The sequence below is a fragment of the Mercenaria mercenaria genome, chromosome 1 (assembly GCF_021730395.1).
Source record: "Mercenaria mercenaria strain notata chromosome 1, MADL_Memer_1, whole genome shotgun sequence".
NCBI lineage: Eukaryota > Metazoa > Mollusca > Bivalvia > Venerida > Veneridae > Mercenaria > Mercenaria mercenaria.
In genome coordinates this window covers 73,916,973-73,941,765 of record NC_069361.1, presented here as the reverse complement: position 1 = coordinate 73,941,765, position 24,793 = coordinate 73,916,973, and the positions used below count along the sequence as shown (strand labels likewise).

General features: G+C 36.3%; 3 protein-coding genes across 3 annotated transcripts; 1 reads left to right on the top strand and 2 right to left on the bottom strand.

Moving 5' to 3' along the window:
* Positions 1–435: 435 nt before the first annotated feature.
* On the top strand, positions 436–9,041 carry LOC123534026 (potassium channel subfamily K member 16-like). Its single transcript, XM_045316062.2, has 5 exons — positions 436–1,116; positions 4,116–4,277; positions 6,090–6,422; positions 6,927–7,102; positions 8,399–9,041. The coding sequence occupies exons 1-5, from the start codon at positions 960–962 to the stop codon at positions 8,669–8,671; spliced, it is 1,101 nt and encodes a 366-aa protein (XP_045171997.1). The 5' UTR covers positions 436–959; the 3' UTR covers positions 8,672–9,041.
* An 81-nt stretch (positions 9,042–9,122) lies between these two features.
* On the bottom strand, positions 9,123–11,804 carry LOC123534034 (probable G-protein coupled receptor No9). Its single transcript, XM_045316073.2, has 2 exons — positions 11,479–11,804; positions 9,123–10,493 (listed from the first exon to the last, which is right to left on the bottom strand). Exons 1-2 carry the CDS (start codon positions 11,587–11,589, stop codon positions 9,123–9,125), a joined length of 1,482 nt encoding a protein of 493 aa, XP_045172008.2. The 5' UTR covers positions 11,590–11,804.
* Positions 11,805–17,862: 6,058 nt separating this feature from the next.
* Positions 17,863–20,650, bottom strand: LOC123545493 (uncharacterized). The gene is made up of 3 exons (XM_045331819.2): positions 19,844–20,650; positions 19,241–19,384; positions 17,863–18,919 (listed from the first exon to the last, which is right to left on the bottom strand). Exons 1-3 carry the CDS (start codon positions 20,393–20,395, stop codon positions 18,221–18,223), a joined length of 1,395 nt encoding a protein of 464 aa, XP_045187754.2. The 5' UTR covers positions 20,396–20,650; the 3' UTR covers positions 17,863–18,220.
* Positions 20,651–24,793: the final 4,143 nt, after the last annotated feature.

Genomic DNA, 24,793 nt, shown 5'->3' with positions numbered 1-24,793 from the left:
GGTTATTGGGCATCATCTTGTACTAGTTTTCGACCACAAAAACTACCTTAAAATATTTGAAGATTAATTACGAAACATTATTCCAAGTGAATATCGTTTTTACTTAAATACTTTTCGAGCCCATTAGGGGGTTTACAATGCTCGGAAAATTACCAGAACTTGAGCTATATTTAATTTCACAGAACACCCTCAACAAATTTAGATAGACTAAAACTCGCCATGAAGTCCGTCTGGAATATTAGACATAGAAACCACGCCCAGTGTTGGTTTATATTAAGGACATTTTAATTGATGTTCAAGTGTTTATTAGTTCACAGATCTCCGAAACGACGACTGATGTGCACCTATTGTACTAATAAAGCGTATTGGCTAAAAAACAGAATTCGCACTTTGGAGCTAAGGAACTTCTTAAGAACTCTGCCAAGCAGGCATACATTCTCTGCTAAATGAATATGTATTAATTAATATTTCTTTTATATAACCTCTTTGCTGAGGAAAACAAATGAATCATGGCTCGTGCGCCCCGCGTCACGGAGAGAAAGGATACATATTTCTTTGAACGATCATGACGTATCCTCTTCATTACCAGCGCATTATTGAATATAACCGTCAGTTAGAACTAACATAGGATAACATGCGGATTAATCATGGAATATTATACTTTAAACTTCACTTCCATTTTTTTTTTCGGAATATGATGAAACCAAATGAGTGTTTTAAGGGAAAACAATCCGTTGATTGAAAACTTCTATATCATGTTTTATAGGTGTACAGAATGAAAATTTTACTGGAGGATCTTTTGTACACAGGCTAATTCAGAGATTGGTACTTCAAAGAAATACCCCCAAAGAATTACATATCTTTTTAAGAATGGACGCGCTAGTGCAACAGTAAAACATGCTAAGTTGACGTGATTTTTTGTTTGTTTTGTGGTCATAAAACATACAACAATAGCAGCAATGGAATCGTCTGCGATGTCATGGAAACGTCTGCTGCCCCTAATAGTGGTTGTTGCGGCCTATCTGTGTCTGGGGGCACTTGTGTTCCAACTGCTCGAAGGAGAACCGGAAATGCAACGCCGGAAAGACCTTAGAGACATGATTAGAAACTTCATTGGTGAGATCCCCAAAATTATTTCTTTATACATATAATATTGCTTGTTTAGAATTAAGAATAAATTTAAATTGTTATTCTGGAAAAGGTAGCGGTCGGTCGGACGAAATACAAAAATATAGCTTTCCAGAAAACCTTAATGTTCTGTAATAAACTTCAAATTCTGTCTTTGCTAAAGAAGTACTTGTAAAAAAAACCTAAAAGCTAGTCTACCATAAGCTAAAATATAGTTGAAATGTGTGTGTATACAGTCGCGAAAAAGGTGAACAGAAGTCGTTGACCTTTGAAAAGCCTGCAAGTGATTTTGCTTTTGCGGCCAGTGCAGACCAAGATCAGCCTGCACATGGTCTGCACTGTTCGCTATTCAGTCAGTAAATTTGCAGTGAACACCCCTTTGAATAATAAGTGAAACTGCCTCGAATGATGGTCCAGCCCATTTTAGAAATTTAGCAGGGTAAAGGTTAATGAAGCAAATCCTACTGATCTTGAGAGAAATGTTGTGGCAGTCTTAGGCGAAAATTATTCCAGGCTTCACATGTTATTTATTCATGCACGAGTAGAAAATATTTATATGTTTAGATCATACAATTGAAATCGATATCTTAATCATTTTTGTTGAACTCGAGCAACAGAAAATAAGTTTGAATTATTTAATGAGCATTGTACCCCCATGGGAGTAAAACTATAACTGCGTACTCGTGCATGTTACATCGCAAAAAAATCATTTTTAACTTACTGACGGTTCCTTAAATACAACCTAATATTCCTCAAGTAAATAATTTTGTGAAGGATACAGGGACAGTTTCGTTGAATGAAACTACCAGCAAATTACGCTTGCATCTTGGCACTACAGTCTTGTGGAGTTGTTAACAAACATCTGCCTGACTAGTACTGCTACTTATCTCCAGTGTATATACCAATCAAGAAGATTATTAATGTCATATCGCACTATCAAAGAGAAGATTACACGTGTCAAAGACGGTTGAACGTCACAGTTTTGGCACGTGTTCCCGTGCAGTGCGTCAGTGTTGCATTTAACACAACAGTTATCACGTTAGATAGTGTAAATCCATAAATACACATCAAAATGCTTTACAGAGAAAAAGCATGCACTATGAACTTCTTACCTGACGAATTAATTGGTATGTACGCGTACACATACATACTAGCTGATATGCTACTCGAATCTTCTGTTAAATCCACGTGCAAATCTTTGGTCTGCAGGGGTTGTAGTAAATATCTTTATTTGTTTAAGATATCTTTAATAATGTAAAACAATTGTGGTCGAATTTGTTATTCTTCCCTGGACCTAGACATTTTTACCGTGAAAATCTTGCTTTCAAGCTAACTTAGACGGACGTTTTACAGCAATAAGCCAAAATTGACTTGTGTCCAAGATGACTGAAATTTTCGATTAAAAAAAGACTATTCTATACAAGCGTGTTTGCCGAAGGGATAATTTGCAATCACGTTGTGCACTACCTAATAATTCATCAAAGCAGAAATTATGTATTATCTGGAATAATCAGTACATGTAGATCAGTATCCAGAATTTATTCTGTTACAATCAATATATTTTGAAAATATGTTGCTTCTATTAAAATGCTGCCATGGTCTCTGAACTCTCATTTAACCCTAGTGCAGTAGAGTTAATAAATTAATTAAACGAGACTTACCTGGAAGTTTAAGTTCAACTATTATTCTACCGCTACTGGACCGCAGGATTTAATGCTTCCCCCCCCCCCCCCCCCCCCCCCCCCCCCCATATTTACCCACCCTTATAATTTAATGAATCAGTGACAGCATCTTAATTTAATAAATTATACTCTGAAAGTCTGCCTGGTCACCTGATAAGATCACGTGTTCATCTCATTAAACCCTGTGGTCCAGTAGCAGTAGAATTATAGTAATTGAACTTCAACTTCCAGGTAAGTCTCGTTTAATTCATTAATCAAAAATACCTACCCCCCCCCCCCCCCCCCCCCCCCCCCCCCCCCACACACACACACACAAAACGATAAATTCAAACCTTATCAAGATACAAATATATTTTGAAAATGAAAAAGCCCTGTTACAACTTTCAGAGTTCTTCAGAATAATGTATAATATTTATAATATAAAAAGACTTTTATTCAAGGAGAAAGGCATAGGATGCACTTTTTTACGTTTTTATTTTTAAGAAGCGTAAATATTCTCCTCCACGAACACATAATTCAGTTACATGTATCATTTCTGAGGGGGTTATATTTTCCAAGGAGCAGGCTTCACTGGGTCTTTAGTTCAAATTTTGAATGCAGTTTAAAAAAAGCACTGTTAAATGCATCGTTTCCAAGAAAAGGAAATGTTTTATTCGCAGTATGTTGAAACCCCACTGAGAATGATGCTGTTTGTTGTAGCATGATCAAGTTCACTATAATCGGTTTCAATATTTTCATGGACAATAAAAGTGCGTGAATGCACGCGCGCTGCACTTACAAAGAATGCCTTTTATAATTATTGGGATTCTTATTTTCCAACACCATCAAATATTTACCTCAAGTTTCGTATTTCTTTCATATATTTGTGTTTAATTTAAATTACATGCGGCGTGAATAATAGTCAAGCCCGACAAACGTCATTAAATAGAATCGCAAGGGACCTGTGCTGAGCGGAAAATAGTTTTGTGCTTTACAATACAATGGTGTGCCCTTTGCAGCGCAATGTTATTCCGCTTAGTGCTGTACAAGTTGTTATGTAATGCTTTATGGTGTGGTTTGGCACTGTTTCGTGTACTTGACTGACGTGCAGTACAAATCAGTGCAGAATAGTTTTAAATAGTATACAGTACAGCAAGAGATCCAGAAAATTTAAGATAGTCCTGTAGGATGCACGCACGATTTAAAATTCTTTTTTTTTTCAAGGCAATTAAGTAAATTATTTAAAACATCAACAATAACAGGGCAGGAAATATTTCATTGACGTAATTATGTCCGATATTGTTTAAAGCTGTGTTTGGTTTTCAGATAATCATACTTGTTTAACTGGGGAAGAACTCAACAGTTTTATTGACCAGATCAGCGGTGAGACGGAATTTACCCAAGGGACACTTCAGAATAAGAGTGTCTCCACGCGCTGGGACTTCACGGGGGCGTTTTCATTTGTTGTCACTGTTGCAACAACCATTGGTAGGTAAATATAATTTGCAGGTATGTCATGGGATTGCTGGACGTTTTTCGTACGTTTCTGGTCTCCAGCCCATATATGATTCCCACATGACCAAAAATCATAGCGACTTTTAAACAAATTTGAATGAAGTTCAATTCACTCTATCGCCACGTTGCCGACATTTTTTAAATAAATATGCTCGTTTTTCATGAAACACGGTCTTTTTGTCCTGATTCTACCCAGTACAATCTCGAGAATCAGATGTTTACCATGGTTCCCTGGTCGGGATTATGACGGCCGATTATGGCAAACCGGCTAATGGTACTTTGCGGAACGGAACGAACCTCTGATAGGTGAAATGCCTTGCGTAGTACAAGGTAACCAAATGATGTTGATATTGCAGTGAAAACCGTCAAAAGAAAAAAATATTCAGCGGCTCAAAAACTCAGACAGTGTGACAATCAAATACAATTTGAAAGTAATACTGGACCTGCTCAAGATAATAATTCAGAGTTTTAAATTACGATATCCTTTCATTACTTTTATTGTTATAAGACAAAAACCGTTTAAATGTAATACAAATGTAATATATACAATACATCTTCCCAGCGGAAATCTTTATTAGTAGAATGGCTACATTCATTGGACAATATACTTAAGAGTATATAATTTTTTTTATATCACACCTCACATCATTGTTCTCTACGTACGATCTCTCTGTACTTTACAGACATGAAACCCAGTTGGTTAACATTAACTTAATTAAGAGATTTCTTTTGAGCAGGTATATTACTTTATTTGCATCATGCAGTTTTCATGTTCCTCGAACTTTGCTGGTCTCCGTATTTAAATGTAATATTTCTGCAATGATAGAACTTCTATCGTTATCTAGGTATGTGAGGTTTTAATAAAAGGCAGAATTACACAAGATGCAGACTGAGAGGTCGCGAGTTTGAGTTGCAATCACAGCGTATGTTCTCCGTATGTTTTGATGTAAGGCTACACATGAAGTTATTCCTTCTCCAACTTTACATGTACTGAAGTTGTCAGTTTTTTTTTTCCGGAGAACAAGTTAGTACTGGGGATTATGTTAGTTGGCTTTAAAACTGTTGAAAAAAGACATTAATTAACACATACAAAACACATGATACGGTTTTCCGTTAGTGCAATCACCTCTTCTTTCATACTGGCCGTGTGCGAAGCGCGTGTTCGCGAGATCATGACGGAAAAGCGCGAAATCATATTTCTCAATTTCGCCCTTCGCCATCGTTATTTCGCGCTGCGCGTATCAACTTCGCATGATGGCGAAACGCAAAGCGGTGGAGCACGAGATCTCGCTGACAAATCGCAAAATCGCCAAATTTTCATAATTTGATTCCGAGCTTGATTCTTCTTTCACCTTTTTTTTATCTAGGACACTTTGAATAATAATAAAAGACTTAAAAACCAATAACAAAGGTTTTTGTTTTTACACAATACCTTTTCTATTTTTAGGGCGTAATCAAACGTTCGGCATTATCTCAGATTTCTCAGCCGCACCCTTTACACACCTTATAACAGTAGACAAAATCCTAACCATGGTCTGAGGTGAAACAAATTGAGTTAAGAGACCAGTTTGAGTGTACAAGGATGCAATATATTGGGTTAGACAACAAACAGTCTGGTCTCAGAGTTTCTGAGACTGGTCTCCAAGCTGAGGTCTTATAACCTCGGTCACATGTCTTTGCGTATGAATAAACGGCATTGCCAGTCTGGTTATCGTCCAAGACTTATACCTGCCACTCGGCATGCTTACATTTATGCTGTTTCTGTAAGTGTCAATCAAATTTCAGGTTACGGTAACATGGCACCTCACACAGAGATTGGCAAAGTGATAGTGATCGCCTACGCGCTTATTGGCATTCCATTGACATTCTTGATGTTACAGGGCCTTGGCCAACAACTAACCCTGCTGTCAAACAAGGTCAACAACCTGAAACTTTGCTCAAAGAGGCCCGACCTGAACAAGTATCTCAACATGGTTATCATCATCCTAATCGGCGTCTCTCTACTGTTTGTCGGCCCTACTTTTTTGTTTATGAACGTCGAGGGATGGCGCATGATGGACGCCATATATTATTGCTTTGTTACACTGTCTACAATAGGATTTGGCGACTTCATTCCAGGTATGATAAAATGCACTTTAATCATAATTTTGTCAGTCAGAAAAAGAAAGAGTTGTCTTATCATCCGACATAAAGTAATCTTAAGTCGTCTCCCAACAAACATCCTAATATCCCGTAGAGGTAAGTATTTTGGTTCGTTCTTTACAATGAAATTGCTCTGTCAGTCTTTATCTTGTCCGATATGCCGGTTTCATATGCCAAAACAAAATTAGTAAAACAAAGGATTTTCCAACACCACGTACATAGCATGAGCTTTTATAGTTTTAATTTCAAAGTTCTGTAACATTTATAAAAAAATATATGGTTATTAACGTTAATGCATGAATGATGTGCATGTCTATTATTTTGTCCAGCTTTATTTTTAACGCCAGTGTTACGTCTCAGTCTGCTATATTATCTCATTGAAATATTTAAAAAATGTCTATTTTTGATGTATTTTTCTAAGAAAAAAACATATTATCAGTTTCATTTTACAACACTTATAGCATGTGTGTTCTTTCGCAGCATTGTCAGAGAATCGGTTTACAGGGCGTGGCGAAGCAGGGACCATATACCGTATTGTAGCATATGTGTGGATACTGTTTGGACTGGCCTATGTTGCCCTGATAATCAGTTATATTTCCGGTGTTCTCGTCAAGAAAGCTGAAAAAGTTCAGCAAATGAGTAGAGCGAAAATAGAGGTAATATTACGTGGATACATTCATATAAGACTCATTTTAATCAAAGACTTTAATTTACATATCAAATTTTATTCATGTGATAAAATGCAATCAAGCATTTTTACATATTACAACAAGATACCCAATCTGACTAAAGTACTTGATCTTCTAAACGAAGATCTGAGAACGACCCATTCACATTCGTCTTCTGTATATTTTGGATTTCCATTATTGCTATTTTATGTTATCCAATCAGGCGACTTGTTCGATTGTCAAAGAGTAAGAAAAATATGCAATTATTCCAGGACTCGAACCTGGGACCCCTCGCTTACAAAGCAAGTGGCCTACCGACTGAGCTAACCGGCTATCTGATACATTACGACATAAGAATTGTAAATATCAAAAGTCAATGCTAGAGGTAGATTTGCAAGATGTTGTAAGCTAGGCTCTGATTGGCTAGTGAAAGGGCCGTCAGAACGAGGCAATGAATAGGTCGTTTTCAGATCCTATGCGTAGCGTAATAGGAGATGTACTTTAGTCAGATTGACAAGATACCCTTTTTGCAGTGACAGTTACCAGAATTACACACACTACGTCATTTATTTTATAGATTTAAATTTATTTCTTTTTTTTAACTATTGTTTCATTCACCTTAACTGCAACAGTTTTATCCCCGTAAATTGCGGCTTCATGTGCCACAAGATCAAGATGTAAACTAAGCCTCATTCTATGTATCTCCGAGTGTGGTAGTCGAAACTTTTTTATTTTCCGGAAAAAGTGGATTAAGTAGGTTTCTAACAACAGAGATACGAAGACACCACACGAGAGCGTGGTGTAGATCGCTTGCTCGTGTTACAGATCATGGTGGTGTTTTTTTTTGTAGCTGTCGCCATTGTGTGTGTCTGCATAAGAACGTGACAATAATTTAATTTATGATCATTATTACATTAATGAACAAATTTGGGCTACTAGGCCATTCATTTAACACACTTAAAACACCGCATTAAGATCACCCCGAATTTCGGTTTCACTTGTCGCAAACCTCTTAAAAGGATAACCTGTTTTAGATACAAATGTCCCGAAAAGAAATCCATTTATTTAGTACACATCTTCCGGCCTGTCAGCTTTTGGGTGAATTACATGTATTGTGAAATTAAAAATAATTTTTGCGTGTTGTTGCTCGCCCCTTAAAATAAACAAGCAAAAGCTATTTGATTAAAATTTCAAGATTTTTCACAGCATTTCATACAATTAGCTTCTTAAATTCTTTAAGATGATTTTAACGCTTATGTCAATGACGTCATATTTATGTTACAGAACGAAATCAAACAACTACAGAAGGAGCTTGTCAAAACTAAGTCCAACATATTTACGTTAGCAAGTAATGTTGCTGATACAGTTACTACGGGGATAGAAGGGGCCAGGAAATCTTTAGAGAGTGAGCTAGATTCAAACCACGTGATCGTTGAAAATCTGGATGTACCACAAGACAGACAAACGCGCAGTGCGCAAAATAGTCCCTTTCGACATAAAAAGCAGGCACCGGGACCGGTAGAACTATTGTCATACAGACGAAAAAGTTTGTCTTGACGGTTGTCGTCGTCGGCGGCGGCAAGCACAAAACGAGCATTATGATATTTATTGTTTACATATGATCAAAATATCTGTTAAAACAGTTGTTATGAGACTGTTCTTGAAAACATACATTGAACTCGACATTAAAGATATAGGGCACCATTTACCGATCATTTAACTCAAAGTGGTCATATGGTTGGAACATTGCTTGTGTTTCAGTTGCGTACGATTCACTAATGGAAATGTTAATAAGATAACATTTATGTTTTGAACTTCATATGTTAGCAGTATCTGGTTTTCCGGCTTAAAGTTCAGGAACACTTTCAGTAAGTGTGAAAATTGTGCAGGAATGAAATCAAAGTTTGGTTTAACTAAAATATGTATATAGGAGAAATTTCAAGTATACATTTAACATTAGTGATATAATATCTGACATCAAAACACTTTTTGTTTGTTTGAACATACATTACACATTTACTTCCTTATCAGATTTTTCGCCAGACGATATAGACAAATTACAGCTGATTGTATCAGACGGTGGATAAGCACTGTCGTTACTCCCCTCTTTCTCTAAAGGATCTTCTTGCAAATCTTCTAGGATACACACATCTGTTGCAGTACTTTTATTATAAGTATTGGCATAGAGTTTCAGTAAATCCGGTAACGAACTGACGGCATTTATCACACTATGCCGCGCCGAAAGACGTCTGTCTAGCACGTGCTCAATGTTTTCAGTCCCAATTTGCCGGCTGAGTGTGTAGAGAATATCACTTGCGAGAACTCTACTGTTCGCGCGGTTTAAACGCGCAGACGTACTTGAAGACGGAATTACACTTATTGTTGAAATTACACTGGTTCGTCTGTCTTCAATGTCAATTGTATACTTGCACTTCCAAGAATCTTTTAACTTCTTATAGGCAGATCTGAAGTCACTGTTCTGATAGGCGTAAACCCAGGGATTTACCCCACTGTTGAAGAACGCCAGTAGCATCAAATAGTTGTTCACCCACTGATTTTGTTCACTGTAACCAATAAATGTTAAGAGTAAGCATATTTGATACGGTAACCATAAACATAGAAACACCCCGATCACAATTGCGATGGTTTTGGCATATTTTGTATCACTCTTCACAAACTGCCTTTCTAGTGTACTTCTGATTGAGTTTTCAACAGCCGCTATTGCGTGCGCATGATGTCGCGCGATCCGGAATATTTTGAAATAGAAAAATAAAATTAAAGCACATGCTGGGGTAAATATTGCACTTATGAACAACATTCGTGACTTCCGGTTAAGAACACTGTTAGAACATTGTGAAGAATGTTGTCTCACGTTTCCATGCAAACCGAATATCACAGGAATCCAGCAGATGAAACTGCTATACAACCATGAAAACAGAATAAATCCGATTATTTTTCTTTTCTTCATAAGTAAGATATATTTTAGAGGATACGTAATGGCTGTGAAACGGTCATAGGCGATAGTTGCTAGCGTTATGATTGAAACTCCACCAGCCGTCATGAGAATCCTGTTGGCGGCTAAACAAAGAGTGTCGTCTGATATTTTGATCGGTGTTAACTCAACAGTTATATAAAAAGGAAGCGTTATTGCAATCACAATGTCGGCTGCTGCAAGTGACATGATGAAAAAGTTGGTTGGGATCTGTAGACGCTTGAATTTGATCACGGAGAGGAGTACGATAATATTACTGCAGAATATAAATGGAACGGACACGGCCACGAGACTGATTGAGATATACTCATTGGTAACCCAGTCAGAGGTCAGACGAACATTGATGACTTCCTGTACTTTACTGTCGTTTGTATTGTTGGTATTCATCTGAAACATATAATAATTGAGAGGTATATAAAACTGGGACACGGGCAAAATCCCATCACACGGACAAAACTCGCACCCCCGCCCCCACCACCTTCTCAATTTGACCAAATCGTACAACTTTCTTTTTTATAATATATCAAAATTTTAGCTTCATTCTGTCTACATTTGATAATTATAATATAAAAGATTGTTTGTTTTTATGCCCCCGAAGGGAGGCATATTAGTTTTCAACTGTCCGTCCATTCGTTAGTTTGTTCGTTCGTCCGTCACAACGTTAACTTTTTGCATGAAGGCATTTTACTCGCGAACCACTTCACCCAGGACCTTCAAACTTCACATGCTGATAGTACTTATTGAGTACACCACCCCTACTGACTTTGGGGTCACCAGGTCAAAGGTCATGATCACAGGGGCCAACGTTAACTTTTTGCATGAAGGCACTTTACTCGCGAACCACTTCACCCAGGACCTTCAAACTTCACATGCTGATAGTACTTAATGAGTACACCACCCCTACTGACTTTGGGTCACCAGGTCAAAGGTCGAGGTCACAGGCACTTAAAGTTTATGCAGAAGGCATAACCAGCGAACACAATACCCAGGACCTCAAACTTCACATGCTATAGACTAATGAGTACACCACTACTGACTTTTCAAATCAAAGGTCATGCTGCGGGGCATTTGTAATTATAAGACTCTTGTTCATTTCTATTTATCTTCCTTTAATTTTAAAGTTTTTACTCAACAAACCAGAGGAGGTGTGGTGGTTGGGGCTGGTCTTGAAACCAACGTCTTGCTTAATTAATAATACAGATGTTCAATTATAAGCATCAGTCTATTTGGAAATGCCATGGTACTGGTTGTACAAATGTAATATAAAAAAAAAGAAGTAAAACAAATCCAAACATTTTGGATGCAAGAACATAAAAGTACATTTGTATGGTATTATAACATATGTATCAGAATAAAACATAAAACCAATTACCTTTGTATCTAAAATGTGCCAAAATTCCACCTTAATTGTAGCGAGTTCATTTTTTTGTAAACATTTAAACTCAATAATTGAGAGCACTAAACTGACTAGTAAAATTATCATCAAACAAACTGTTCCATTTATATCCCCCTTATCGCACTTATTACGCTAATAAAAGACTGGGTCGTTAACAATGTGTACAGACGACTTAGTTCCTTCTCAGCCTGGTATGTTTTATGTCCATTTTTAACGCGCATGACACGTTTTTTTTTTTGTTTATTCAGAATTTTAATAAGTCTTCAATTGCGTTTAATTCTGCATGTTTAACTCCTATAACAATCACATTGACAAACTTATGGTGATAGTGATCGTATTCATGATCAGGTATATTAGTGCAAGTAAAATGTAAATGATTTAACTTTCTGGTAATGGGGTCATTGTGATAATGCACAATGTCGTTTAACAATTGTTTGTGCAGTTTCCTTGCATATTAAGAGAAGTTACTGTCTGATAGCTCTACCCATTTTTTCCCCAAGAAGTAGAAGAGACAGATAGATATATATATATATATTGAAGTAATTTTAACGCTCCCCAGTAGCGGTAGAAAGATATTGTTTGAAATTTAAAGAGAGTTAAACGTTCTAAGATGATTGTTTCCGTTAAAACACGCTTACGCTAAAATGACGTCACGTTAAAGGGCGATGACGTCCATGTTCCTGTTGAGACGAAGAAAGAGCGCAACTATAATTTATCTTCTGTTTTAGATAAAGGGTGTATCAGAGTCGAAATAACTTATAGCAAAATCGTGTTTTTTGCTTGAAATAATACACTCAAAATTGGTTTATATAGATCTATGTCGCCAGAATAATTTATTCAAGCTGCGCCCTCGTGAAATTATTCCGCGGACCTGTGGCCTGTTTTTCGTGCATTAATAACGTTAAAACACGATTTTCTATACATTATTTCTGAATAAGATAATTTCAATTTTATGGCAAAATGTAGATCTATTTTCACAGTGCAGAATTAAAATGTTTTTGGTAACGTTTTAATTGGAGCTATCATATCAAAGTCTTTTCTGCAGATGAATGTAGCACATTTAACAAGTTCCTTATACCACCATTGAATGATATAAAGTATGAATGGTATTGTTTTGTGTCTAAGGAGCTCACGGGAAAAAATCTTGTTGCGGAAAACGTGAATCAAACAGTAAAATTAAGAAATAATATATCTCATCGGTGATTTGTCGCTGAATAAATCACTGTTTGGAGTTCAGATGCGAAGGAATTATATCATGAGGGCGTAGCCCGAGTGATATAATGCTACGCATCTGAACGACAAACAGGGATTTATTCAACAGCAAATCACTAAATGAGATATATTATTTCGATTCAAACACGTTATCAAGGACTTTAAAGTACACCTTGTCGGCATGCATTAGATATTTGCCCGTTTTCAATCGGGTTCTTTTCCAGCGCGCCGTTACGCCGCTTGACGCTATGACGTAATAGTTGTGACGTCAGAATAGTGAATTGTTGTTTAATAAATCACTGTCTCCAGCCTTCTTTGTTTAATAGGAAAATGAATCGGATCGTGTTAGAATAAATTTTAATGTTCATAATTTAAGTAAATTAATAGTACAAAGTACCACGGTTTGTGTGGTGTCCAGTAAGTGTACTGTCTTTATAATGATACGAAATGTATTCGGCATCATATTTATTAGGCAAATAAAGTAGTTAGGAACTATTTTTAGAAAATGTACAGTGTAGTTATTATGTGTGTGCACACCGTCTATATATACACACAATACAACAATTGTCTTATGTTCAGGTCAATATATATAATTCTGTCGGCCTGTTGGAAAGCAAACATGACCGAGTACGTATAATACTTAACTTTCATAAAGGTCAACATAAGTACGTTTTGACTGAAACAGAAGTCTACAGATGTTATAATACGGTTCTCATACATAAGACCTAATCTCCCAAAATCACAGGCCGGGGTAGAATCTCCAGAAAGTGGAATAGGTTCCCGTATATAATATATTCTCTCCCAAAATCACAGACTTGGGGTAGAATCTCCAGAAAGTGGAATTGGTTCTCATATATAATACATTCTCTCCAAAAATCACAAGCCGGGCTGAATTTGCTCCTCGTATAATATACATTCTCTCCCAAAATCACAGACCGGGTTGAATCTCCAGAAAATGGATTTGGGTCTGATATATAACACCTCTCCCAAAATCTTAGGCCGAGTACAATCTCCAGAAAGTGGATTTGGTTCTCATATATAAGACCTTCTCTCCCAAAATTACGTGCCGGATAGAACCTCCAGAAAGTGGAATTGTTTCTCATATATAATACATTCTCTCCCAAAATAACAGACCCGGGTAGAATCTCCAGAAAGTGAATTTGGTTCCAGTATATAATACATTCTCTCCCAAAATAACAGGCAGATAGAATCTCCAGAAAGTGGATTTGGTTCTCGTATATACGTTCTCTACCAAAATCACAGGCCGGGTAGAATATCCAGAAAGTGGATTTGGTTCTCGTATATAATACGTTCTCTACCAAAATCACAGGCCAGGTAGCATCTCCAGCAAGTGGATTTGGTTCTCGTATAAAATATATTCTCTCCCAAAATTACGGGCTTGGCAGAATCTCCAGAAAGTGGATTTGGTTCTCGTATATAATTCATGCCAACGGAACAAATAAAAGCCATGATGGCACGATTGAGGTATATTACAACAAAAATTATATGGAACTAGGAAGTGCGCTAAAAGAAAAATTATCTGCGTACATAAGATTCAAAATAGACGATGAGCTCTTAAGAAGTTTAGAAAACAGGACAAGAGAAAGGTCAGAAATGGAGAAAACTCTGAACATCTCCAAGGACAATAATAGGACATAAATTAGAGTCAATATATATACAAACGTAACTTCCCTCTTACTTTCACTGTTTGGTACAATTATTACAAATATAGAATCCAAATTTCTATTTATGGTATGTGTGTCTCTTTATAAAGGCTGTAAAACCTACTGTTGAAGATAAGACTAAATATGTTAGGCAATCCCATATATAAATATGGCGAATAATAAACAATTTAAACTTACAATTTATCGAAGTCATTCTAGTTCAGGTATTCCATTGCACCTAAAACCCGAGCATGCCAGAGTTTAAAAAATTAAACGTATTTATCTGCCTTGCATTCGGTCCATAGATGGACCTTAATAATTCAAACGGACAAATCAGCGTTAAAGGGACCGGTTGTAAATACTTGGTAAAGTTCAACTTTTAGAATTATCTTTATTGGCAATGGGTTGAACCAGAATTGGACAAAATCTCAAGAACGTCATCATAGGTGAACCAGATATCACTGCATGTCTAATACAATTTTACAATGTAAATGGTAACATCCAAAAGATGGTGTAAAAATATTCCGCTGTCCTACGAATTATTATTAAAGCTATGCTCGGCTAGTAACATCCATGGAAACATGTTGCCGCGAGACGTTAATGTGTAATAAAAAAAGAAGAAGCTGCATATGGAAGTGAATAATATATACTCAATCAAAGCGAGACATATTGTCAGTCTCTCCTTTATCATAATGTAGGTACAATTTCATTTATTTCATACCTCGGCAACAGAGGTTTATGAATCAAAGTTAAATTTAGTTGCATGTTACTTTCTAAGGATTTCTTACTGACAGATAGTCTTACGTTGCTTGGCTATGAACGGGTGTTAAATTGGTTGACAATTTTTTCTCTGTCTCTCTGTTACCAGTTTCACTGTTACATGGATTTCACGTATATCGGTTATTTTTGTCTTGCTTTGGTTTCACGCCATTTTTTATCCCACGTGGAAGGCGGGTGGATATTGTTTTGGTTTTGTCCGTCCAGCTGTTCGTCCGTCCGTCCGTCCGTCCATCCTTCAGTGCGTGCTTGCGTCCGTCCGTCTGTCAGTCCGTCCGAAATTGTAAATGTTTTTTATTCAAAAAGTATTTAAGCTAGAATCACCAAATCTCATTATTAATATGCACATGAGCTTTGTTCACATGTAGTATTATCCCCCGGGCCTGGACACAGTAAAAGTGTTTCCCTTGATTTGTTCAGGAAGGTCATAAATGTCGTTCCAGATTAGTTTGAAATGCTAATTCTTCAAAAAGTGTTTCCCTATTTCAGCTAGAAACACCAAACCTCACATAATTATTAAATAGCACATGACCTTTGCTCGCGTCATGATTGTATTATCCCTCTTGACCCACTAAAAGCAGTTTTTTCCACTTGGTTTGGTACAAAAATGAAAATGCTTTTATAAATAATTCCAAAAGTATTTCAACTAGAATCACCAAACCTCACAAATTTAAAACACTCGCGATTATTTTACAGCATAATCTCTTATATTATACCGAACTTCAAATAGGGTATTCTAAACAACGCTTATATGGCTACTGTCTGTCAAATCGCGAGTTTATGGCTATTGATTCATGAATTCTAAACACTGCTACACTGTCTACAAATCGTGAAATAAAATTGACGTAAACATTACGCATTCTACGGTATATATTTATTTAATGGCTTGTCAGTCAATAGTTAAAAGGACCGAGGGCAAATAGTTTTGACTATTGCCTGGCAAGCCGACCAGTAAGTGTTTTATCACATGGCATCAGAAATAAATGTTAAAACAATTTTGACCTTAGTCCATCAAAATGTAGGGCTGAACTGTTAACCGGTCAATAGTATAACCCCTGGACTGGCGATTTGCATAAACAGGCATATGATAAGATATAATACATGTAATGTTAGTACTATGTCATATATACTTTCATGGCCGACGTGCAACAAAATGTGCTATTACTATGTATATTGTACAAAACGAATAGTTAAAATTATGCATTGTCTCGACTGTCGTTAGAAATAGGTAGACAAGAAACGGGTGAGTTTATATATTTGAATCATGATGATAAATCAAAACCAGGCGTTTTAATGTTTTTTTCTACCGTTCCGTTCATCTTTCTGTTCACACGCGAATTATGCTTATTGGCAAATTCATTTGCATAAAGTCACAATATAGATAATGTCTTGCATAATTCTTTGTCATTTTCCGATTATTATGAATCACAACCATTTGTGTGAAATTCGCTCATATTTTAACAAGTTGCTGCAAGATGAAGCAAAAAGAAACTTTGCGCCAAACAAAGCAGTGTATGTAGTACTAATAGAACAGGAGGTGATATAACGATGCTGGTGTCTTTGTTGTAGACTTCAGGCAAATAGACAGTCTGATGGGGTGGTTTCATTAATAATGGACAATTTTAAGAGGCATGAAAATCACAGTTTGAAAGGAAAAACCAGTGCGGCTATTTAGATTACCAATTGGCATAATTTAACCTTTAACAAAAGTAATGCCAAACAAAAGTAAGGTCGAGGGCGTAAATAACGTTCTTGGTAAAATTAACAATTAAGATTTTATGAAAAATACTTAGAATACGTGTTAGAATTTGATATTTTATTCGTGTATTTGTGAAAGTTACAATTTCAGTTTTTAAATGTTAAACTACAAATTAAAGCATGAACAAGTTAAAAATAGTAAGTGTTTATAAAATACACCTGGGATGACGATAAGCAACTCTAAAAACGACTTCTAAGGGAATAGTACGTAAATTACCAAGGACATAAATATCTTCTTCAAATAACTGCATAAATATATGGATTACCTTTTTTATTATCACAGTTTTTTTGATTATTTAAAGAAGTGTACTATTAAAACATAACGGTTAGGACAATTCACACCTTCAAGCAGTCTGTTTTTTTTTGTTTTTTTTTTCATTTCTATCATTAAACAAGTTTATAATGAAATAAAGATAAAATTAGTACTAGTATGTCATAAATCATAAATTGGTTATTTGCTCTGCGCGGTTTTAATATTTGCGAGAAACATTTGCGCTGCTACTGCCAATATCATTAAACGGTAATAATTGCAACATCCTGAAAAAAATGCATGGATACGCTTGCATTTAGAGCAATATTGGTAAACCATCAATTTGTGCTTTAGAAATTACTAGAAATGCACATTCACATGTTTATGGTTTCGTCAACTGAAACGGAAAGGAATTTTCCAAGTGATGTCCGACAAAAATTGCTTTATTTTCTACATTTCGGTTTCTTTTCTGTCTTATGAAACTTATTTTTCTCGTTTGTTTTTAAAGTTGATGCCATTATTATGGGCCAGGCCCGACATTAAAAATGAAAATTTAAAATTTTGCAATTCGAAAGGACAAAATCGTCATACATTATACAGACGAAAGGTCATCGCAAATACTCCGCGCCCACAGGCGCGGAGAAGGAGCAAGTACTTTCGATAAAAAATAGGATCAAAAATAAAACAGAAGGTCCAACAGATGTCACAAAATAACACTTTATATATAATGATTGTATATATTTAATTGGCAGTGTTCCAGAGACACGAGTCTGTACATTTGAGCAGTAAGAAGTGCAAATATGAACAATTACATTATACTCTGGAGACACGTAACTGCAGAAGTACATTTAAATTTGTATTGATTCAAGAAGGCGCTGACAGAGAGAAATAATTTTGTCGCGTATACTCCAGTTAATTAATAATTCAGGTACATGCACTCACATCATAACTAGAACAATAAGGTCAATAATGTCTTTTCAAAACAGATTAAATATAGTTTTCTAAAAAGCACGCACTGCTTTATATAATGACATGTGACCAAAGTACATTTAGGAGTTCAACCATCATATACAGAATATTTGAAAACTCTAACCACACCATGACTGTCCCCTACCCAAAGATAGCCCCTTTTATCGAGACCAAGTGCATTCGGGCCTTCTAAACCATCCTTTTTGCCAATCAGATTAAGAAGGAAATTTCCATCTCTGTCCAGGACGTGTATACAGTCATTGTTCCAGTCCGATACAAGAATATGTCCCTCTTCGTCGCAGACGATTCCGTGCGGGAGAAAAGGCTGGTCACTACCAATTCCAGTAGGCGGACCTTTGTACCAACATTTGACACGCAGTTCCTTCGATCGGTCATCCTTTGCCAAAATGGTCACGCCTCTTGTTCCGTCGCCGTAGTCGGAGACACAAACATCTCCGTTCATGTTTACCGCTATCCGGAATGGATATCCGAATATGTTAGTCTGCTCCTCATTTTTTTCTACGGTGGCACCAAGTTCACCGTGTTTTGACAGCTTGGCGACCATACGCCGGGAACCAAATATTGCTTGCCGCTGGTAGCTGTCTCGGAAGCAGACGTAAATACCGCTACGTCGATCTGCCGCGAGGCCGCCGGGGAACAGGGAAGTATAAGCGAAATCTGATGTGCGTAAGGATTCTTGATTCAGACGTTTAATGCTCTTCTCACGGAAGCTGGAAACCAGAACAGCGTCCTCTTTCCCGTCGTGAAAGGTGCAGGCGTCATTTACCTGTAAAATAATGTTTTTCCTTACAGATGGCGCTTTAAGGCTTCCTCATAAGGAACTTTAAACATTCAAATGTATAATTAAATTATAAAAAATAAAAAAGCGTCTGAATGATGACTATCCGTCAAATGCATCAATAAAATATTTCTGAAAAAACACTTCACTTCTAATTTTCTGAACACTGAGTTGGCTTATTTCGGCTAAAACTTTATTAAAGAAAAACGCTGAATAATCCTAATCACATTCTGTTTAAAACTTTTATTTTATTAGATATATTTTAAAATAATTCATATTAAAACTGATACAATGAAAAAAAATGGGAACCTGTATATCTAAGGACGCTGTTTTTCTCTTCTGTCCATGTCTGTCATAAAGGCTGAGGTTTCTTGACCCCCAGCCACAGCAAATCCAGGCTTGATCCTCCTCCACTGGGGCTATGGCATGTACGGTCTCGCTCTTATCCCCAACCTAAATATATATATGCATGTGTATAAATAAAATCGAATTACCTATTATTACCTATATTTTTTATATATATACAATCATGAACCTTTTCTACTGTTTCGTTATTATTATATTTTTATGAAAGATGATTGAATGCTATTATGCGTTGTATCCTCGGTCGTATTACTTGTATTGAAAAATATTTTGAAAGTAGAAAAATATGTTTAAATGCTCAGTCAGATGCATTTTATCGCACATGTATAGTCAGATTATTAAAGAAAATAGGCGGCTTTTTCTACTTATGATAATATCTGGTGTGAAATATGACGTCTTTTTTATATTTTGATATTTTCGCTAGAGAAATCCCGGCAAGATTATCATAATGGCTTTAAATAAATAGACGATCATGCCTGGCATCAAAAATATTGGATGAATCACAACTTAACCAGTAAAACAACACGTCAATACCAAATCATGTCTTACCTTAAAAGTTTTTACTAGTTTCACCTCTGACTTCCTGTCGGCGAGTATAGACCGCTGGACGGCATTGAATGATATAGGCGTCGTCGCTTCAAACGTGTAGGTACCGACAAGCCTCTCAAATACTTTGTCACTCGCTTCACCTTCAAAGAAATGAATCTCTTTCTTATCAAACTGGTGCATCTCGTCCACGTCTCCATACCTCACTGACGTTCGGCTAGTATTCAGGCCGAAGTCAATGTTCGAGCGAGGGGTGGACCTGTATCGTGGTGACCGGTCAAGTGAACTCGATCTGGACATGGCTTTACCCCTTGGGCTTAGGTCGCCTGTTTTCAACTTCTCAACAGTATAACGTACCTTTTTTAACTCTTGTTCAAACTTATGCTTAATCTGGTTCAGGAGATTTGTTACGTACATATCCAGTTCAGAATGTAACGTTTTAGCTCGTTCCCTGATCTTGTGAACTGTATTTTCCACGTCTACAGTCAATGTATCCTCGTAACTCAGGATATCTCTTAAAGCACGTTTCCGATTTGAATCTTCGCGGTTCGTCATATTTAAATAGCTAGCCGGGAAGGGTTATTACCCATAAACTTATACAATCAATGCACAGTATGCCTTAGTATTCCATTTATTCAAGTTCAAGATAGCAATTCATTGTACATATAATTCATGATAGATTTAAACTTGAAAATCTTTGAGTTTATATCCAAGTTCTCCAAGGACGAATTAAAAGTCAGTGTTTCTATAGACGAACTGACATGTAATACAGCACTACTGTAGGAGATTTAATTCGCCATTTTTATTCATGTTCAGTCTTGCATTTCATTAACTTTTCTTGTTTACCTTACATATTTTTGTTTCAATGTTTTTAAGTTTCTTTTCGCTAATTAGTCGGGTAATAATGAGCATATCATATAATATGTATACTAATTTATTGAATGCAATGATTTATATACATGAAGCATGAGAAAGTAAGTTAAAATAGGTCTACTGTAAAGATTTAAAATAAGACTTTATTGAATACTTCATTCCACTGTCGTTATCATAAGAATTTCAAAAATGCGACATTTAAAACCAGCAAGTATTTTGAAGGAAACCAGGTACTTTCTGAAGAATATATTATTTGTAAACAAATTCTTATTAACTTTTTAAAGATTTTGGATTTTGGTCCGAATGCTGCATATGGATAAATCCTCCTACAGTTTTCAAGGGATCTGGTCCAGACTTACAGAAATGTATCGCTATGAAGTGATCTGCGCAAATTGTCAGCGGGTATGTATGTACCACATGCCTAGCTAAAGAGTTACGGCCCTTTGAAACTTTTCAGAATGCTGTATATTGTGCAATTAAAAAGAAGCAATAATAAGAAGCTTCGAGTGTCCGAATAACTCTTCCACAATTTTTAACAGATTTAATTTGTCCAAACTAAGTTTACAGATAAGTATCATTATAAAGTGAACTTTCTCATATTGTCAAAACATGCATTACCATATCTGCTTAAAGAGTTATGGCCCTTTGAACTTTTACAAAACGTTGTATTTTGCTTTACAGATAATTCCTGTACCAGTTTTTAATGGACCTAGCCCAAACAGCACAACTGCCAGTTGTTAATAAGTGAACTTACGCATATTGTCAGGATATACATCTACTGACATATACCCTAGTATTAACGCCCCCTCCCCCTTATAAACGCACCAGCCACCTATTTGTAAACAAAACCTTTTTTTTTCATACTGTTTAAATACCTATTACTGCCGTATAAGTCAGAATGAACATCTCGGCCAAGTTTGATAACCAGCTTGACTGTCCATAGTGGCTCTTGAGTAAGGGCCATTGAATTACTGACAAATGCGAAAATTGACGGTGTCCTAACTTAAATAGTTATTCTCCAGTGTTTACCAAACTTTGTCACTATTTTTATGGACATGATATCTCGCATAAGTTCGATAACCAGCCATATAGACATAGTAACTCTTGGGTTATGGCTCTTGGGTTACTTGAAATTGTGTAAATTGTCAGAGTCCCCTTATAACTTTAGCAGTTCGCAAGTTTCCCCAAAGTTAGTTAGAATATTATTATGATGGACATAATTATCTTGTCCAACTTCGATAACAAGCAGGAAAGTCTTTATCACTGTGGAGTTATTGCCCTTGAATTAGACGAAACTGAGCATATTGGCAACTACAATCTGCACTATAAGTAGAGTATTTTGAAACCCAAAAGTAATTTGCTACGACGTGTGTATATTGTAACAGTCTGATACGTTTGTTGCACTAATTAACATTTTTGAGAAGAAAAAAAAAGCCTTCTAAGTAGTGAATAGAATTCTATTATTAACTTATTTTTTTAAATTGATATGCAAGAAATATTACTCTCTTTTAATTGTTTTTAAAACCAAGCCTTGTTCTTTCATGTCCTACAAGTAAATGCTGTTGCAATTCCTCTGTCCATCTATATTCGGAAATCATACATTAGCTTAAATTGTCTTACTAATATGGCCTGGTAATGAATAAATGCCATTGGTACCAGTTTCAAAAAGAGCGATTTTACTTCTATTTAAAGTCCTCAGCTGTCCTTTCTATGTCGCAAGGACCCTAAATCGCAAGGCACCCGGTACTCGCGAGAGTTGTGAGGCAACTTTTGAAGAGACATGTCTGCGATACCATATAATTATTTTCTAAATGTCTTTATTGCAGTTAAAATATCGACCACTCCCCAAACTGATACCAACACTGTTATTTTCGCATTGGTTGAAAAAAAAGGTATAGGAAACCCGTAAAAGATTTAATGAGACATCAGCTGATTCTTTAAAATGTACATGTTGCTATGGATTATGAAATTATTTTTAAAATCTTGAAATGTTATGTTTTCTGTGCAATTTGAAGTATTTTAGTTGCCCGGCTATAATTATATTTGATTATAAAATTGGTCATCGTAGGGTTCTAATTACGGCGCTTCCCGACGGAGTTGAAGGCAACGCTGGTTTGATTTCTGGCAACTCGATCACATTGTAGATGTGTGTCCTTGCCTCAGTTGACCCAGCAGTAATTGTGTACCAGCAAATTGCTTGGGGTAAGGTATACTTGGTGTTCGCTGTTCTTAAGATATATGGTAATTCAAAAGCTCTATCCCAGCCAGCATGACTATATTGGCCCGATATTGGTATAATGTCGGAATGTCGGCAAAATGTGCCGACGTCGGGCCGTTGTGAGTGAGTGTGTTAGGTTTTACGGCGAATCGACACAAAATGATCATATATCGCCGAGATCGGAGCGTTGAACTGCCGCAAAATATTGATCGGTAGATCGACATCAATCAGTGTAACTATTTCGTAAGTCGGATTGACATCGGACCGATATTGGATTCTCTAATATAGCTATATTTTTCAAAATGTTATTGATAAACGTGAAAAAGTAATCTAATTGTTTATGTGTGCTAATTTATTAAGCAAATATGATGTATGCCAGAATTAATCAAACTAGGTTCCAAACAAAATTGGTAGACGGTATTTATCAAAATTTTATATGTAATAAAGGGAGGTTATAATTAAGATGCATTTTTTGTAGAATGCCGCCATAGACATATTTATATTTACAAAAAAATGAAAAATATAAATATGTTTAAAATTCTAATTGAACAAGTTTAATAGTGTTAAGAATATACAGAAAACTTACGTAACTGTATAAAACATGTAGTATATAGTTGTGAAAAATATTATATCAATAAAATCAAATAACCATCATACACATGATGCGAGACACATATGTTCCCAAGTAAATTACTCTGAGAATTTATAAAGTGTATATTCGAAGAAAACTATGATGAAGCACTGCGTGTCTCACTATTTCGCGACAACGATATGATCTGCCAATATCGGGTCGATATCATTTTGATGTTGGCCAAATATCGTTTGCCAATGTCGGACCGATGCCATTATGATGTTGGCCCGATATCGTCTGCCGACGTCGGGCCGACATCATTCCTATTTGCAGCCGAAATTGAAGCCGATATCGGGCCGTTATAGACAACGACGTCGGTTTGATATCGGACCGATATAGAATGCTGGCTGGGATACAGTTATAACTTATGTTCATTGTTTCACAAAGCGATGGTAAATATTTTTCCTTACCCCTTAATTTAGTACAGTAATTCCTATCTACATCTACATCTACATCTTTCACCCAACCGTCGATTTCCGACTATCACTGGGCGGCGCTGTCAGAGAAACAGTTGTTAAAGAAATGATATGTTACAATGTTAAAAGAATAAAAGCTAAAATAGACAGTATGCTACAGTTAAAATGGGACAGAGGCAATAGAATTACATACTGACCACCGCAAGCCTCTCTCTAAAGATACTGAGACTGGGGCTAGATTTAACATAAGTTGGTAGGGAGTTCCAGAGTCGGATGGTCCTTGGGAAGTAGGAGTTAGAAAAGTACTGAGTGTGAGACATGGGGATTAAGTAATTTAGGTTTCTAGTTGGAATAAGTTGAGATTAGTCGACTGCAACTGTCTGGGTCCTTATTTTATAAAACATTACTAATGAGTTGTGTAACCTTCTATATTGGAGTGTATTCCATTCTAAAGTTTTCAGCATTTGTGTAACACTACTGGTGTAACTGTAGTCGTACATGACGTACCTAGCAGCTGACCTTTGGACATTTTCGACTTTGCTAGTGAGGGTTTTTTTTTTGCCAAGGATGCCAGACGCTTGAACAGTACTCAAGTTGAGGGCGGACATAGGTGTTATAGGCAGCAATTTTGACCTTTTTATTGTCAGTTATCACATTCCGTTGTATGAAGCGAAGAGTGGAAGTTGCTTTGGAAGTGATATTGTCAATGTGTTTGGACCAGTTTAGATCTTTGGAAATGGTTATGCCTAGGTATTTAGCTGCCTCACAAGTTTTTAACTCTATGTTGTGAAGTTTGTAGGGGTAGATCACAGGAT

Coding starts and splice junctions, on each gene's coding strand:
- LOC123534034 (XM_045316073.2), bottom strand. CDS start 11,589: ATGATAATTTTACTAGTCAGTTTAGTGCTCTCAATTATTGAGTTTAAA. Junction 10,494..11,478: donor GGCACATTTTAGATACAAAG/GTAATTGGTTTT, acceptor TATATGTTTCAG/ATGAATACCAACAATACAAA.
- LOC123534026 (XM_045316062.2), top strand. CDS start 960: ATGGAATCGTCTGCGATGTCATGGAAACGTCTGCTGCCCCTAATAGTG. Junction 1,117..4,115: donor CATGATTAGAAACTTCATTG/GTGAGATCCCCA, acceptor TTTGGTTTTCAG/ATAATCATACTTGTTTAACT. Junction 4,278..6,089: donor CACTGTTGCAACAACCATTG/GTAGGTAAATAT, acceptor ATCAAATTTCAG/GTTACGGTAACATGGCACCT.
- LOC123545493 (XM_045331819.2), bottom strand. CDS start 20,395: ATGACGAACCGCGAAGATTCAAATCGGAAACGTGCTTTAAGAGATATC. Junction 19,385..19,843: donor AACTAGTAAAAACTTTTAAG/GTAAGACATGAT, acceptor ATATATATTTAG/GTTGGGGATAAGAGCGAGAC. Junction 18,920..19,240: donor CAGCGTCCTTAGATATACAG/GTTCCCATTTTT, acceptor ATTATTTTACAG/GTAAATGACGCCTGCACCTT.